We start from the raw sequence: 19,185 nt of genomic DNA on the forward strand, positions 1-19,185 counted from the left end.
GTACAGCAATTAATCAGGAAGGCAAACGTAATGTTGGCCTTTATTGCAAGGGCGATGGAGTATAAATGCAGAGAAGTCCTGCTACAACTGTACAGGGTATTGATGAGGCCACACCGAAAGTACTGTGTACAGTTTTGGTTCCGTTTTTAAGGAAGGATATACTTGCATTGGAGGCTGTTCAGAGAAGGTTTATTAGGTTGATTCCGGAGATAAGGGGGTTGACCTATGAAGATAGGTTGAGTTATGAAGATAGGTTGAGTAGGTTGGGCCTATATTCATTGGAGTTCAGAAGAATGAGAGGTGATCTTATTGAAACATATAAGATAATGAAGGGGCTCCACAAGGTGGATGCAGAGAGGATAGTTCCACTCATAGAGGAAACTAAAACTAGGGGGCATAGTCTCAGAATAAGGGACCGCCCATTTAAAATTGAGATGAGGAGGAATTTCTTTTCTCTAAGGGTTGTAAATCTGTGGAATTCTCTGCCCCAGAGAGCTGTGGAGGCTGGTTCACTGAATATATTTAAGGCAGAGATAGACAGATTTTTGAGCGATAAGATAATAAAAGGTTATGGGGAGTGGGCAGGGAAGTGGAGCCGAGTCCATGATAAGATCAGTCATGATCTTATTAAATGGCAGAACAGGCCTGAGGGACCAAATGGCCTATTCCTGCTCCTATTTCTTATGTTCTTATGTAAGATTGGAGCTCATGGGATTGGGGTTAATCTATTAGCATGGATAGAGGATTGGTTGAAGGACAGAAAACAGAGAGTATGGATAAAGGGGTCATTTTCAGAATGTCAGGCTGTAACTAGTGGGGTGCCGTAAAGATCAGTGCTTGAGTTTCAGCTATTCACAATCTATATTGATGGCTTAGATGAAGGGACCGAGTGTAAAGTTTGCTGACGATACAAAGCTAGGTGGGAAAGTATGCTATGAGGAGGACACAAAGAGCCTGCAAATGGATATAGACAGGTTAAGTGAGTCAACAATAAGGTGACAGATGGAGTATAATGTGGGGAAATGTGGAGTTAGTCACTTTGGTTGGAAAAACAGAAAACAGAATATTTTTTAAATGGTGAGAAACTATTAAATGTCGGTGTTCAGAGAGATTTAGGTGTCCTTGTACAGGAAACACAGAGTTAGCATGCAGGTACAGCAAGCAATTAGGAAGGCAAATGGCATGTTGGCCTTTATTGCAAGGAGGTTGGAATACAAGAGTAAGGAAGTCTTGCTACAATTGTACAGGGCTTTGGTGAGACCACACAGTTTTGGTCTCCTTATCTGAGAAAGGACATACTGTCTTAGAGGCAGTGCAACAAAGGTTCACTAGATTGATTCCTGGGATGAGAGACTTGTACTATGAGGAAAGATTGATTACATTGGCCCTACACTCTCTGGAGTTTAGAAGAATGAGAGTTAATCTCATTGAAACATAAGATTCTGAGAAGGGTTGACAGGGTAGATGCCTAGAGGTTGTTTCCCCTGGCTGGAGACTCTAGAACTAGGGGCCATACCCTCAGGATAAGGGGTCGGCCATTATAATCATAAAATCATAGAAATTTATGGCATAGAAGGAGGCCATTTGGCCCATCGTATCTGTGTTGACTGAAAAAGAGCTATCCAGCCTACTCCCACTTTCCAGCTCTTGGTCCGTAGCCTTGTGGGTTGCAGGACTTCAAGTGCATCTCCAAATACTTTTTAAATATGATGAGGGTTTCTGCCTCTATCACCTTTTCAGCCAGTGAATTCCAGACCCCACCACCATCTGGGTGAAAATTATTCCCCTCAAATCCCCTCTAATGCTTCTACCAATTACTTTAAATCTATGCCACTTGGTTATTGGTCTCTCTGCTAAGGGAAATAGTTCCTTCCTATCCACTTTGTCCAGGCCCCTGATAAATTTATATAACTCAAACAAGTCTTCCCTCAGCCCCCTCTGTTCCAAAAGAAAAACCCAACCTATCCAATCTTTCCTCATAGCTAAAATTCTTCAGTCCAGGCAACATCCTCGTAAATCTCCTCTGTATCATCTCTAGTGCAATCACATCTTTCTGTAATTTGGTGACCAGAACTGCACGCAGTACTCTAGCTATGGCCTAACTAGTGTTTTATAGAGGTGAAGTATAACCTCCCTGCTCTTAAAATCAATGCCTTGGCTAATAAAGAAAAGTATCCTGTATGCCTTCTTAACCATCTTACTACCTTCAGGGATCGGTCGACATGCACTCCAAGGTTCCTCGGTTCCTCTACACTTCAGTATCCAAGTTTTGTTTGCCCTCCCCAAGTGCATTACCTCACACTTCTCCAGATTGAATTCCATTTGGCACTTTTCTGCCCACCCAACCAATCCCTTTATATCTTCCTGCAGGCTATAGCTTTCTTCCTTACCATCAACCACACGGCCAATTTTTGTATCATCTGTAAAGTGCTTGATCATGTCCCCTACATTGAAGTCCTAATCATTGATATATGAAGTCTAAATAATTGATATATCAGAATAAATCATGTGCCCGATTAGTTTAGTGTGACAATTATCACTTTTTAACTGCAACCAATTTAGAATTAAAAAATATTAACTCAAAAAAGCTTTTTTGTACACAATCCATACAGATTAAAAGAAAGCTAAAGAAATGTAAAGAATTTCCCCCATTTTTAAATAATTAAAAGGGACCTCGTATTGAGCCCTGAGCAACCTAACTGGAAACAGCCTTCCAGTCACACAAACACCCATCAACCATTACCTTTTGCTTCCTGCCACTGAGCCAATTTTGGATCCAACTTGCCACTTCCCCTTGGATCCTATGGGCTTTTATTTTTCTGACCAGTCTGCCATGTGGGACCTTGTCAAAAGCCTTGCTAAAATCCATGTAGACTACATCAAACACGCAACCCTCATTGACCCCCCCCCCCCCCCACCTCGTTGCCTGTTTAAAAAGTACAATTTATTAGTCAGATACGACCTTCCCTTAACAAATCCATGCTGACTGCCCTTGATTAATCCTTGCCTTTCTAAATGACGATTGTTGCTGTCATTCAGAATTATTTCCAATAATTTGCCCACCACAGAGGTTAGGCTGACTGGCCTATAATTACTGGGTCTATCCCTTTCTCCCTTTTTAAACAACGGTACAACGTTAACAGTCCCCCACCATCACACCTGTAGCCAGTGAAGATTGGAAACTAATGGTCAGAGCCTCTGCTATTTCCCCCCTTGCTTCTCTCAACAGCTTGGGATACATTTCATCCGGGCCTGGCGATTTATCTACTTTCAAAGATGCTAAACCCCTTAATATATCCTCTCTCACTGTGTTATATATTTAAGGCTGAGATAAGGAGGAATTTCTTCATTCAGAGGGTTGTCAATCTTTGGAATTTGCTATCCCAAAGGGCTGTGGATGCTGAATCGTTAAGAGTACTCAAGGCTGAGATAGATAGATTTTTGGACTTTAGGGGAACCAAAGGATATAGAGATTGGGCGGGAAAGTAGAGTTGAGGTTGACGATCAGCCATGATCTTATTGAATGGCGGAGCAGGCTTGAGGGGCCGTATGGTCAACTCCTGCTCTTAATTGTTATGTTCTAATGTTCTTATGCAATTTCCAGAAACTCCATGGGGTTAAATTCCACCCGAGCATCTGGACTTTTAAAGTCAACCAGTAGAACTATTTTGAAAAATCCTGACTAAACTTTAAATATATAACTGTTGGAAAAACTAATTATAAAATGAAATATAATGGGTTTTTTTGTGACACCAGCAAAATAAGTTATTGTTGATGACAGGAGAAAGCAACCTGAGGTACAATAATGGATAGAGACTGAACAAATGAAATACAATACAGGATGTTCCTAATGTTCATAAAATGGTGGCGTTTTATTCTCATGGTTGGCAACAGAAAACATAATTATTGTCTTGTAACTCACTTACTGCCATCTATTAGCATCACTCTCTCTAATAAATACAGGGGGAAACATCCTTTTTCAAACAGATAACGTTAGATTATTGGAGTTGATAAAAGAGGTTGATTTTGATGCTGCCCACCTGGCAGAAACTGGTGGGTGGGCAGTTAAAATGCACAGGTGACTCACCCACTGATTTCCCAACTGCTTTGCGCTGATCCTGATTTTAACCTGCTCATTGGCCTTCCACTGCAATCTTTACTCTGGCTTGATTAGAAAAGCCACTGCAGCTTTCTTGCCAGATGAAGACGGCGAGGGCAGGATCTGGGACCAGAAAAGGCCATTTAAGGCAAGTTATCTTACTTTTCTTGTGGGGCCAGGAGTGCTCCTCCGGGGCCCACAATGAATATTTAGGCCTCCCCAGCTCTGGGCTGCCCACTCACAGGACCCCCATGAAACTCCCTCCCTGTGACTTGCCTTCCTGATGGCAAGTCTCCCTTTGGTGCCAAGCCAGCGACCACCTGCCACCCAGAGCGCCATTCCCCTGCCAGCCTGCATGCTGCAGCTTTCTGCTCATTGTGGGCAAGCAGCATGCAGACAAGGCCCCCACTCAACTGAATTGTGCTCCCAATTAACATTCTCCCTTAAATGTTTGTGCCTGTGTCATTTTAGGGAAAGAAAAGTCTTAGACTTGCACTGTGCAATAACAGATACAAATGCTTAATGTGTTCATTTGTAACTCTTCTATTTCAGTAGAGGTGTTAGTCCATTCATATTAAATGGATTAATGCCTCTGCTAAAGTAGCAGATAGAAACATTTTAGACAACACTTATTCAAAGCCAAGAAAACAGATTCAACAAATGTTTATCATTTTAAAATACAAAGGGATAAAACTTACAATATTCATTACAGACAAGATATAATGTTCGATATCCTTACGACCATGGTATCCCACCATCATTTTGTCTGCCACTACAAGAGTTTCCACAAAGCGTTCAAGGCTTACTGATCTCTTGTGTCGATGTGGACTGTTTGCAGTTTTGTTATTTGGCAATGAGGTTGGAAAGGCCGAGGGACCATTTAACCACCGAGGCTTTCTTCTTCCTGTGCGGTCTTCTAGGAGTGAAGATAATCAACCATGTTAGCTGGCATAGTAGCTTAGCATCTTACAGTCCAGCTGCTTTAAATGTGGAGTTCCACTTTCATGAATTGAAACAATCGCTAATTAAAGGGCAAGAAAACAGGGAGAAAATATTTGGTTCAAATGTTAGGGGAAAAAACAATATACAGACTAGAAATTTACTTGATGTTTCATGTCAATTTTCTTGCAAGCATCGAAGCCCTCAAGTGGGTCTGTCTTCTTGCTTTGCTGCTCAAGTGCCATCACAGATCAGAGCCATGTCTATGCATCCTGAAACAGCTCTAACTTCAGACCAGCTTGAAAGCTGTGCAGGAGCTGGCTGGATGAGCCAGTTCCCCATAATGCCTTCTTAGTACATTTGGTCTTCTGCATTATACAGTGGACCCCACCAAGATTAACAAGGGACTGAAATGTAAAAGGTGGAGATAGTTCCACAAAGATTACTCTCCATAGTTAGGAATGGTAAAAAATAGGTAGCAAAGTGCTTTATAACCAATGAATAATTTTTTGAAGTGTAGTCATTATTTTTTTTAGGCAAACTCAGCAGGCAATTTACACATAGCAAGGTTCCATAAACAACAATCAGCTAATGTGTTTGGGTTGTATTGGTTGAAGGATGAACGATATCAGGAGAAATCCAGGTTTTCATGAAAAAGTGCCATGGGATCTTTTACATCCACCTGATCAGGCAGACAGGACCTCGGTTTAACATCTCATTGTATTCTCTATGGAGGATTGATGGCAAAATGAGGGGGCACTTTAATTTTTCAAACTTCCTAAAAAGATAATGGGGGGAAAATTGCAGTCGGAGGCTTCCTGCGGGCGAACGTCTCCGACCAAAAATGTTTTACGAAAATACCTGGTAGCCCCGGAGGAACATAGGATTACACTCTGAAGCCTAGTTTCGCAGTCCAACGTATGGGAACATATCTTCCAGGATCGTATGCGTATCCTGGGATCATGTGAGCCTGGACCACCAATCGCAATGTAGTATTTTCATTCATAGTAATGGGAGCTCCGAACTCCCATTGCGATCAATGAGAATACCCATCAAATCAAATAAAACTCAAACATAAATTTAAAAAACACTTCATTTTTTTAAAAATTAATAGAAATTGCATTAAATTAAAAGTTTTAGAGAAAAAAATATTTTTTTGAGTTAAAAACAAATGTTTTAATAGTGTTAAAAATAAACTAACCTTTATAGACAGGGTTTTTAATAGAAAAATTAAATGTTACAAATTTTTATATGTTTTACAACTCTTACGCTGGTAAAAATAGGTTATACGCCTGCTTTTACCAGCGGAAGGATTTGAAGGACATTTGCTGGGCAAGAGTTGGGCAAATAGTCCAAATCTCCGCCCGCAGGCCCTTCTCCTGGGGATGCGTACGATCTGTCAAAAGATATTTTGACAGATTGCAAAAGCCGATTCGTGGCGCATGCGCATCGCGCGCCGAGAACCAGCATTTGCGAGGCCTCTTTGGGTGCGTGTGCACATCATACGCATCCAGAGAGGCCGCAATTTTTGGGCCACTGAGTCCTAGATTGCACACACATCGGCCTATATGCACTCCCTTGCTCAATACCACAATGTGGAACCTGATTAACTATTGTGGGACCTGATTAACTGGGAACTGATTAAGTTATAATTATAGAGTAGCTGTGTGCTGCGTACGTGCTCACTAACAATGGAAAAGGTTGCAGCGTGGTTGGGGCCAAAGCATAGTCACAGGGTTAAGCGCTGTTCCGACCAGATAACAGGAACATGCTGCGACACAGTGAACAGCAGGAGGAAAGTGCATGATGTGCTAATCACATCATGACCAAAGCGATTGTTATCTGCAATGGGTGATAACCAGCGGCCAGTCCGGAGTCGACATACTGACCCCAGTAACAGCAGGGGGGGCAATCAGGGAATGGGAAGACCCCACGTTCGCGACTATAACTGGAGCTGTAACACGCGGTAGAGCGTGCTTTATTCTTAGTAACTGCAAGATGTAACTGAATGTAACTAAGTCAATAAAGTTTGCCTGGATACTACCACCGGACTCGAATCTCGTCAACTGCTAAGAATATAAGAGACCCTACATTCTGGCGTAGTCGGCAAGATCGCTGAATGTCAGCCGCTAGGAGATCCTAGGACCCACGTCGACATGAGGGTAAGGACATCTCTTAAATAAAGTCCTCGTCCGAAGTTTTTCGCGGCAGGTGTCATTCATGCAATCTTTAAAAGAACCGTCTGTGGGTAGTATTAGGGTTGAGACCCCCGTAACTGAGAGCTCTCCACTCGACAGAACATAAGGTCCTGTCCCGGACTTAAGGTCCACGTCTCGCACCCACCGCAACTAAGGGTTCTAAATCGGCACAATGGCTGAAGGCGGAAACAAAAACCGTCCCATGACTGAAAAAGGAGGGCTGGCCCCACCGGAGGTCATGGACGAGGAAGTGTTAGAAAGCCTTAGGGAATACATCGAATAGCAGTTTGATTTACGAAAGACATGTGCCGAAGTTGAACAAAAGTACAGAACCTCTAAGGGTCAGTGGACCCTGGACGATATAAAAATGGTATGGTGGAAAACCACACGCATGAAAGATAAAGAAAGGACCTGCTGGTCCCTGGCTGTCATGAGCCAAGTTCGATAGAGAAAATAAATCATGACCCAGTCCCAATTCGATTGGGATCTGAAAGCTGCTAAAGATCAAATCAAGGCACTTGGGAAACAAGTGACCAAGAAAAATTTGGAAATAGAGAAGAAAGGGAATGAGATAACTAAACTGAAGGGTGAGATTAACGATTTGGTCGCAGCCAGTATGCAGGGGCCACGTTTGGGGTACAAAGCCGTCTATCCAAGTCTGGCACACGTAGGGAAAGAACACCGACAGCTGGAAAGGCAACAGGCGGGAGTATTGATGTCGGATTCGGATTCGGGCTCCTCGTCATGTGACAAGGACTCGGACGGCAGCGATATTAGCCCTATATTAGCCCCACTAAAAACAACGAGAGTTAAAGTAGAGACAACAACCAAGACGGAAGGCGGAATTAAGAAACGTAAACAAAGATACGAGAATATGATCGTTCACGTAGCCGCAGAACCCGAAAAAATAGATAAATGGTCGAAAGAACGCCAACACCCGAAAAAGGGGCGGGCGAGAACTTGGGAACAATTAGATTGACTTCGAAGTATTTACACACTCCATCCTTTGGACAGAGTCCAGATTCTGACCATCATGGTGCCGGGACGATCGGCACGTAAACTCCAGAGGGCGGTAATAGAGGCACTTGGAGACACTGGACAGGGGATTGACGCAGCCTGGGGAGAAGTGAAAGAGTGGTTAAGAAAGTACGGGCCGGCAAGGACGGATTGGAGTAAGATTGCAGTGTGCCAGCAAAAAGGCAGAGAGGAGGTACTCGAGTATGAGGAGCGATTCAAGTCTACGTGGCTGGAACATTCGGGTCTGCATCAAGATGCGGAGCAGATGGATGACGAAAGAGTCGGACCCTTGAAGGCTGCCTTTATGGCGGGGTTGAAACCAAAACTATCTAAATTAGTGAAGGCGACCCTGGTAGATTAGGATGATCGGGGAACCTCCTTCGCGCAGTTGGTAGACCGGTGTAGCCAGTTAGATCGGGATTTAACTTCAAAGGTCCGAGTAATGAAGACTGGATGGAAATCAAAGGACCGGGAGAGACAGACGTCCGGAAGACTGCCGGGAAAGTGCCACTATTGCGGTAAAGAGGAACATTGGGCCCAATTGTGCCGAGCGAAGAAACAGAACAACCAGGGAAGCTCAGGGACGGGCCAGAAACAGGCCGATGGGCGGTCAGTGATGGAGCGGTTTAAAGAACTTTCCTTCGATCAGCAGCTGCAGTTGCTGGAATGTGCAAAAAACTCGTAGAGCCCACCCCCTCCCTGGCAGGATCCCTGTTAGCATTAATACATCAGCGCAGGGACGGACTATATGTCAGTGTGGGAATGGGCGACCAAGAGACTGATTGTTTATTGGACATGGGCAGAATTGACGTGCGTGCCTGAAAATGATAAATTCCCCCTCAACGGGACAACCTGTGTGGCACATGGAGTCGGAGGCCATAAGCTGATACTCCACCAAACCCAGCCGATGTGTTTGGTTCTGAGACCACATGAAGTAACCGCATCGGTCTGGGTGGGACCGGTAGGACAACCCCTACTCGGGATGGACGTCTTTACGAAAATAGACTCCTCCCTGGATGAGGACGGTCAAGTCACATGGTCGATCCGATCCCTGCAGAGGGAAGAACTAAGGGACCACCCGATATGGGTCAAGGACAAACATGACTGTGGCTTGCTAAAAATGGACCCGGTTACCTTCACCGGGACTCCACCTCCTTACACCAAACAGTACCCGATCAGCCTGACATCAATCCAAGGAATATTACCCATCATCCGGCAGTTAGAAGAACAAGGGGTACTAGTTAAGACCCACAGCTCATCCAACAGCACTGTGTGGCCAGTGCATAAGGGTAAAGACGCCTGGCGCATGACGGTGGACTACCGGAAGGCCAACCAGTGCATTCACCAAAAAGCCCCGTTGGTAGCGGACCCCTCCACTATATTTCAGGCTCTGTTGCTGGAAGACAAGTACTTCTCCGTTATTGATATGGCCAACGGATTCTGGGCAATTCCGTTGGCCCCGGAGGTGCAGCCGTGGTTTGCCTTTACCATCCAGGGACAGCAATACACCTGGACCCGTCTACCTCAAGGGTTCCACAACACCCCAACAGTGTTCCACATGGCCCTCCAGGGTCACTTAAGGGAGCTACCCCTGATGGGACCGACAGTCATACAATATGTCGATGATATCCTACTGACGTCCACCACGGAAGAACAGCATGAATGAGACGTGCTGACCTTATTGGACTTCTCGTCGAAAAGGGATACAAGGCCAGTATGGCCAAGGCCCAGATAGCCCAGGAAGAAGTAATTTACCTAGGACAAAAGATCTCAATGGGAGAGCGGGGACTGACCCAGGATAGGACCGAGGCTATCCGCGCAGCTAAACAGCCCGTCACGATCCAGGAACTTTGATCGTTCTTGGGTCTGTGCAATTTTAATAGGAACTGGGTGGACTCCTACACGCAATTGGCACAACCATTGAATGACCTGCTAAAAGGAAAACGGACCTCAAAAGAAGCTATCACCCTGGCTGAGGAGCAAAAGGAGGCGTTTGAAAAACTGAAACAGGCCCTGTGCACGGCACCCGCCCTAGGGATCCCGGACACCAGGAAGCCCTTCACCCTATTCGTGCATGAAAAAGAAGGATACATGATTGCTATCCTGACTCAAGAACATGAGGACCAACAGAGGCCCATCGGATGCTACTCGGCCAAACTGGACACAGTGGCTCTCGGATGGGGAAGTTGCCTGAGGGCCATGGAAATTAATGCCGAACAGTAATGGTAATGGCGGGATTAGTCTTAGACCAGAAACTGATCATCAAGTGTCCCCATACAGTACATGCTATGTTATCCATGAACCGGGTCACCCAGGTGACCTCAGCCAGATGGACAACAGTCCTGGAAGCTCCAAACCTGCATATTGTACGAACTAGCCCGGTTAATCCGGCCACCATGCTCCCCCTGCCTGAAGAAGGGTATGAAGACCAACACGACTGTGCGGGCATGTTAGAAGAAGCAGAAGGAGCCGCTGCGGCAGCCGAAGAGCTGTTACCCAATCCGGACTTGATTCTGTTTACGGACGGGTCATCAGCTGTGGAGAATGGAATCTGGAAGGCGGACTGGGCAGTCATGATGCTGCACGAGGTAGTAAGGAAAGGGGGGGGCTCCCCGCCGGAACCTCCACTCAGCAGGCCAAATTGAGAGTGCTGGCCAAAGTCTGCAGGGTAGCCGAGGGACAAAAAGCTAATATATACACGGATTCCAGGTGCGCTTTTGGGGTGGCACATGATTTCGGCCAGTTATGGCGGAAGAGAGGATTCTTGACTGCAGCAGGAACCCCAATACGGAATGGGGCAGAAGCCCGTGACCTACTTGAAGCATTACTGCTGCCAGAGGAGATATTTATCCTGAAATGAAAGGCCCATACGAAGGAGAATACAGATGAGGCTAAAGGGAAGGCACGGGCTGACTAGGCAGCTAAGGAAGCCGCCTTAATGGAACCAGAGAAGGGCACCCTTGTATGCCAATTGGGGACCCGAACGCTGACACAGGATCTGGCAGACCACATCAAAAAGGAGATAGAACAGCTGAAACAACCCCAAGCTACCACACTGTGGAGCTGGGCCACAGGATGGCTGGGCTCCGTGGGCAGCTCATTGGTACAAGGAATTATATTTGTATTTGCTGTAATAGTAGCATTATACTGTTTGTTTGTTTTGATTAGATGTTTGGCTATGCGTATGATGACAACGACTAACCCTGGAATAAGTAATGTGGAAGGGGGCTTTCGCCACCCACTTCTGCACCTTAAGAAGAGGATATATATATATATATATATATATATAATCGGGGCATTATGATTCCGGCTAAGGAGGGAATCAATGGGGGGATTGTGGGACCTGATTAACTATTGTGGGACCTGATTAACTATTGTGGGACCTGATTAATTTATCATTATCGAGTAGCTGTGTGCTGCGTATGTGCTCACTAACAATGGAAAAGGTTGCAGCGTGGTTGGGGCCAAAGCACAGTCACAGGGTTAAGCGCTGTTCCGACCAGATAACAGGAACATGCTATGAAACAGTGAACAGCAGGAGGAAAGTGCATGATGTGGTAATCACATCATGACCAAGGCGATTTCTATCTGCAATGGGTCATAACCAGCAGCCAGTCCGGAGTCGACATACTGACCCCATTAACAGCAGGGGGACCAATCAGGGAATGGGAAGACCCCACGTTCGCGACTATAACTGAAGCTGTAACACGCGGTAGAGTGCGCTTTATTCTTAGTAACTGCAAGATGTAACTGAATGTAACTGAGCCAATAAAGTTTGCCTGGATACTACCACCGGACTCGAGTCTCGTCAACTGCTAAGAATATAAGAGACCCTACACACAACCTATGTCAATAAAAAAAGGATTCCACTCTGTGCAGCTCATTTGTGACCATCAACACCACATCATGCTCGTGAATGCTTACTTCTCTGGGAGTGGCCACAATATGGACAGGGCACCAGTACAATGAAATCCATCTGGAAACAGTGCAAAAAGTTGAGCACACCACTGGTATGCTGAGGAGCTCCTGGAGAAATTTTGGGCTTCCTGCAATATAGTCCGGCTAAGTTCTCAAGTATCGTAGTTGTGCACTGCAAAATTTTGCCTTACAATGATGCCTCAACACGAAAGCTCCAGAGAAGGAAGGGCCTGACAGGTATTAAAGGGTCCAGGAAGTACAGCAGCAGCAGCCTGAAGAGGATAATGAAGACAACCCTTTGATGGCTACAAGAAAAATTTATGTCACTCTCATATAACAACAACTTGTATTTATAAAGCTCCTTTAAGGTAGTAAAACATCCGAAGGCGCTTCACAGGAGTATTACAAGACCAAAAAAAAAATCTGACACCAAGCCACATGAGAAAAAATTAGGTCAGATGACCAAAAGCTTGGTCAAAGAAGTAGGTTTTAAGGAGCGTATTAAAGGAGGAAAAAGAGGTAGAGAGGCAGAGAGGTTTAGGGATGAAATTTCAGAGCTTAGGGCCCAGGCATCGAAGAATGATTGAATGATTAAAATCAGGGATGCTCAAGAGGGCAGAATTAGAGGAGTGCAGATATCTCTGGGGAATGTGGGGCTGGAGGAGATTATAGAGATAGGGAAGGGTGAAGCTATGGAGGGATTTTTGAAAACTAAGATGAGAATTTTGAAGTCGAGATGTTGTTTAACCGGTAGCCAATGTAGGTCAGTGAGCACAGGGGTGCGAGTTAAGACACGGCAGCCGAGTTTTGGATGACCTCAAGTTTACGTAGGGTAGAACGTGGGAGGCCAGCCAGGAGTACATTGGAATAGTCAAGTCTAGAGGTAACAAAGGCATGGATGAGGCTTTCAGCAGCAGATGAGCTGAGGCAGGGGCGGAGACGGGCAATGTTACGGAGGTGGAAATAGGCAGTCAGTTATGCCACAGATATGTGGTCGGAAGCTCATTTCAGGGTCAAATATGATACCAAGATTGTGACCAGTGTGATTCAGCCTCAGACAGATTTTAGGGAGAGAGATGGAGTCAGTGGCTAGGGAACAGAGTTTGTGGCGGGGGTTGAAAACAATGGCTTCATTCTTCCCAATATTTAATTGGAGAACATTTTTGCTCATCTAGTACTAGATGCCGGACAAGTAGTCTGACAATTTAGAGACAGAGGCGTCAAGAGAAGTGGTGGTGAGGTAGAACTGAGTGTCGTCAGCATACATGTGGAAACTGATGCTGTATTTTCAGATCATGTCGCCAAGGGGGAGCATGTGGATGAGAGCTAGGAGGGGGTCAAGGATAGATCCTTGGGGGACACCAGAGGTAATGATGTGGGAGTGGGAAGAGAAGCCATTGCAGGTGATTCTCTGGCTACAAACAGGTAGAGAAGAATGGAACCAGGCGAGTGCAGTCTCACCCAGCTGGACGATAGTGGAGAGGCGTTGGAGGAGGATGGAGTGGTCAACCGTGTCAAAGGATGCAGACAGGTCCAGAAGGCCAAGGAGGAAAAGTTCACCTTTGTCACAGTCACAAAGTATGTAATTTGTGACTTTGATAGCTGTTTCGGTAATCTGGCAGGGGTGGAAACCTGATTGGAGGGATTCAAACATGGAGTTGTGGGAAAAATGGGCACAGATTTGGGAGGCGACAACACGTTCAAGGAGGAAAGGGAGGTTGGAGATAGGGCGGTAGTTTGCAAGGACCAAGGAGTTAAAGGTTGTTTTTTGTGAGGAGAGGCATGATGATGGCAGATTTGAGGAAAGGGGGACAGCACCTGTGGAGAGAGAACCATTAACAATGTTGGCTAACATGGGAGACAGAAAAGGAAGTTGTGTGGTCAGCAGTTTGGTGGGAATAGGGTCAAGGGAGCAGGAAGTGGGTCTCCTGGACAGGATGGGCTCGGACACTTTCTCTTAACTACCATTATGTGGCCAATATATTATCAGTTCTGTTTACGTATTCCTCCTTCCCTCCATAAATCATCATCTACAGACTCTTTGCTATGCACAACTCACTAAGCTCCCATTCATGCTAACACATGAAAGCAACTTTCCAGGAACAATATCTATATATTAACAACAAATTTAACACAACTATAATTGTGATGTGAAAATATATTATACATAATTAGTGTTTACTTCCAAGGTACGTCCTTTTGGTGATGGTGCCTGTACTCTAAAACAAGCCTCGAGCTTCTCCTATGTTGAAAAATGAGCCGCTTGGGACACAGCTAGTCCTCATCTCATGACAGCAAAGTCCTTCGATAGACCTGCTGCAGACTGTGGGAGTGAAATTCAACTTTGGCAGTAGCACAAAACAAGCAACAGCGAATCAGCAGCCTGGTTTACACCCCGCCGTTGAAGAATGGGAAAGAACATGGGGGTGGGGGGGGGGGGGGAGGTGGGAGGCAGGAGGGTAAAATAGGCTGCCAATTCGCCCTCAGTCATTTTGTGCTGAGGTCAAATTTCACTCCCTTTATCTCCTGTACTGCTGCTGCATTCTGGCTCTGTGACCTTTCTGATACATGTAGAAGCATCACAGAGGGCTTCCGGGAGCACGCACGATCCCGAAAGACAGCACCTTCATTTATGCCCATTCTTGCTATGCCAGTATTGAAAATATTGGGCATGGGTTCAGAATGGCCACTTATATGCAGACAATCAGAACTAATGGGACAAATGAGATAACTGAAACCCTGCCACATAGTCACTCTGGGGGTAAGTGGGGGGCCAGTGGGGGGAGGTAGCCAAGTTTGCTGATGATACAAAGATGGGAGGAAAAGCAATGTGTGAGGAGGACACAAAAAATCTGCAAAGGGACATAGACAGGCTAAGTGAGTGGGCAAAAATTTGGCAGATGGAGTATAATTTTGGAAAGTGTGAGGTCAAGCAAAATCAAAGAGCAAGTTATTATTTAAATGGAGAAAGATTGCAAAGTGCTGCAGTACAGCAGGACCTGGGGGTACTTGTGCATGAAACACAAAAGGATAGTATGCAGGCACAGCAAGTGATCAGGAAGGCCAATGGAATATTGGCCTTTATTGCAAAGGGGATGGAGTATAAAAGCAGGGAAGTCTTGCTACAGTTGTACAGGGTATTGGTGAGGCCACACCTTGAATACTGCATGCAGTTTTGGTTTCCATATTTACGAAAGGATATACTTGCTTTGGAGGCAGTTCAGAGAAGGTTGAGTCAGTTGATTCCGGAGATGAGGGGGTTGACTTATGGGGAAAGGTTGAGTAGGTTGGGCCTCTACTCATTGGAATGAGAGGTGATCTAATCGAAACGTATATGATTATGAGGGGGCTTGACAAGGTGGATACAGAGAGGATGTTTCCACTGATGGGAGAGACTAGAACTATGGGGCATGATCTTAGAATAAGGGGCCGCCCATTTAAAACTGAGATGAGGAGAGATTTCTTCTCTCAGAGGGTTGTAAATCTGTGGAATTCGCTGCCTCAGAGAGCTGTGGAAGCTGGGACATTGAATAAATTTAACACAGAAATAGGCAGTTTCTTAAACAATAAGGGGTTATGGGGAAATGGAGCTGAGTCCATGATCAGATCAGCCATGATCTTATTGAATGGCAGAGCAGGTTCAAGGGGCCATATGGCCTATTCCTGCTCCTATTTCTTATGTTCTTATGTTCTTATAGTTGTCCTTAAGTGGTTACCAAAACTGTCAAAGAACTAGGCCTCTCCCATCTGGCACTTGAGGCCTCTTAGCCAACAGTCTCAGCATCCATGGCAGAAGCACAAATTGCCCCTAGAGCATGGCACACAAGGGTGTGAGTAAACAAACGCTTGCAGGTGAAGACTAGAGATGATAGTGGCACCAAGCTACCTCACTGACATTGCTGTTAAGCAGTGTAAGCACTTTAACAGAGTACGAGAAGGAGATCATTGTTAGAGAGACATGCTTAGTAAACTGCATTCTAGGAAGGTGTGACTGGCTCCTCTTATCTTGCTTACCTGATATGGTCATTTAACTTTTTTCCTATACCAAGTGCCTATGCAAGGGTGTATTGTGTTCATATTCATTGCCCTGGCCAAATTCTTCCTTTGTCCCTGTATAGGTCTCCTTGGGGTCTGTATTGTTTGATGCCAGACAGGGCCTCCCTCCTCTGCCCGATTCCACAGCTTCAAACAACGTGGGGGCTCTCTACCCTCCTGCTGACCTCACATACGTTAGATAAATCAACTTCCTCCACTGCGCCAAAAATGATGCCTGTCCCTTTAAACTGCTGCAGGCCTTTAAATCCTCCAGCAGTAAAACTTTTTTCTGATCCTTCAATAAACAAATTTGCAATATTTCTGATGTTTGGAGCTTGCGCAAAAATATTAAAATGCGGTTGATCCCAGAATTTACATATGTTCAGGCCCTAGGAATTGGTGAAGGTTCCTTTGGTGATTTTATAGTGCAAACAGTTGGTGAGGGAGGTATGAACCACTTAAGTTTTCTATTGGCATCTCAATTGAATGCAATTTTGCATTTAAGATGAAGAGGGTTTTTTAAATTTCAAAAATCTGAACCCACATGACCAATATAGGGCAACCTAATAGTTCTACCTATAGAATGTTGGACTCCTGATTAGATTAAATATTTAAAAGGATTCAGCATTATTGCTTCCCCATAGGGCTAAAACAGTGATGATTTTAAATATATGTCATTTAAAAGGAACAGTAAAAAAAGGAAGTTCTTGTATCAATTTTTATAATTGCTTGCATTTCATGCAATGTGAACAAGCAATATGGATGTGGCAGGATGGATAATTTTAATTTTCACATGCGATTAATAGGAACACAAGTTAAGGGTTCATCGGATTGGAGGTAATGTATTAGCATGGATAGAGGATTGGTTAACAGACAGAAAACAGAGAGAAGGGATAAACGGGTCTTTTTCAGGTTGGCGGGCTGATACTAGTGGGGTGCTGCAAGGATTAGTGCTGGGGCCTCAGCTATTTACAATCTATATTAATGACCTCGACGAAGGGACCAAGTGTAATGTATCTAAGTTTGCTGATGACACAAAGTTAGATGGGACAGTAAGCTGTGAGGAGAACACAAGCATCTGCAAAGGGCTATAGTCAGACTAAGTAGTGGGCAGCAAGGTGGCAGATGGAGTATCATGTTGGGAAATGTGCAGTTATTCATTTTGGTAAAAATAATAAAAAACACAGAATATTTGTTAAAAGGTGAGAAACTTTTAAATGTTGAAGAAACACAGAAGCTAGCACACAATAAGGAAGACAAATGGCATGTTGTCCTTTATTGCAAGGGGGTTGGAGTATAAGAGTGAGGAAGTCTTGCTACAATTGTACAGGGTCTTGGTGAGACCACACCTGGAGTACTGTGCACAGTTTTGGTCTCCTTATCTACTTGCCTTGGAGGCGGTGCAACAGAGGTTCACTAGATTGATTCCTGGGATGAGAGGGCTGTCTTATGATGAGAGATTGTGTCGAATGGGCTTATATTCTCTGGAGTTTTGGAGAATGAGAGGTGATCTCATTGAAACATACAAGATTCTGAAGGGGATTGACAGGGTAGATGCTGAGAGGTTATTTGCCCTGGTTGGATTGTCTAGAACTAGGGGCACAGGATAAGGGGCAGGCTATTTAAGTCAGAGATGAGGAGGTATTTCTTCACTCAGATGGTTGTGAATCTTTGGAATTCTTTGCCCCAGAGGGCTGTGGATGCTGAGTCTCTGAATATATTCAAGGCTGAGATAGATAGATTTTTGGGGTCTCGGGGAATCAAGGGATATGGAGATCGGGCAGGAAAATGAAATTGAGGTTGATGACCAACCATGATATTATTAAATGGTGGAGCAGGCTCAAGGGATCGTATGACCTATTCCTGCTCCTACTTCTTATGTTCAGGAGTAGTCCATTCAGCCTCTTGGGCATGGTCTGCCATTCAATGAGATCGTGACTGAAATGTATCCTAACTCCATCCACCTGCCTTGGCTCCATATCCCTTAATACCCTTGTCTAGCAAAAATCTATCAATCTCACATTTAAAATTATTATTTGAGCTGGCATCTACTGCTTTTTGTAGGAGAGTGTTCCATACTTAGACCACCCTTTGTGTGAAAAGGTGTTTCCTAATTTCTCTCCTGAATGGCCTGGCTCTGATTTTAATATGTGTCCCCTTGTCCTAGAGTCCTTGACCAGCAGAAAAAGTTTCTCTCTATCTACCCTATCAATTCCTTTCAAAATCCTAAAAACATGAATCAAATCATCCTTTAACTTTCTATATTCCAGGGAATGCAAGCCTAGTTTATGTAATCTCTCCTCATAATTTCAACCTTGGAGCCCTGGTAACATTCTGGTGAATCTGTAATGCAATCCTTCCAAGGCCAATATATCCTTTCTAAGGAGCAGTGCCCAGAACTGTACACAGTACTCCAGATGTGGTCGAACCAGGCTTTTGTATAGCTGTAGCAAAACTTCTTTCCCTTTATATTCTAGCCCTCTAGTTATAAAGACTAAGATTTCATTAGCCTTTTTGATTATTTTTATGCTACATTTTAGGGATCAGTGTGCATGGACCCTAAATCTCCAGTGCTCCCAACACTTACTTGCATTGAAATCCATCAACCACAGTTTTGCCTACTGACTTATAGAATCATAGAATAGTACAGCACAGAAGGAGGCTATTTAGCCCACTGAGTCTGCGCCGGCTCTTTCGAAGACCAATCTAGTCAGTCCAACTCCCGGGCTCTTTCCTCATACCCCTGAATTTTTTTCTCCCTCCAGTATGTATCCAATACCCTTTTGAAAGGTGCTATTGAATCTGTTTCCACAACTCTTTATCAGGCAGAATATTCCAAATACTAATAATTAATTGCGTAAAATACATTTTCATGTTGCTTTTGGTTCTTTTGCCAATCACCTTAAATCTGCGCCGTCCCGTTATCGATCCTTCAGTCACTGGAAAGAGTTTCTCTTTATTTACTCTATCTAAATCCTT

At 44.6% G+C, this 19,185-nt stretch overlaps 1 protein-coding gene across 1 annotated transcript in view; it reads right to left on the reverse strand.

Annotated features, from left to right (window-relative positions):
• adamts6 (ADAM metallopeptidase with thrombospondin type 1 motif, 6) overlaps positions 1 to 19,185 on the reverse strand; it is a 400,523-nt gene that overhangs the window by 356,487 nt on the left and 24,851 nt on the right. The window contains exon 4 of the mRNA XM_070869378.1: positions 4,798 to 5,015. Within this exon, the coding sequence (XP_070725479.1) occupies positions 4,798 to 5,015 (218 nt within the window). The remainder of the gene's footprint in view (positions 1 to 4,797; positions 5,016 to 19,185) is intronic.

Source organism: Pristiophorus japonicus, chromosome 2 (assembly GCF_044704955.1).
Source record: "Pristiophorus japonicus isolate sPriJap1 chromosome 2, sPriJap1.hap1, whole genome shotgun sequence".
Lineage (NCBI taxonomy): Eukaryota > Metazoa > Chordata > Chondrichthyes > Pristiophoridae > Pristiophorus > Pristiophorus japonicus.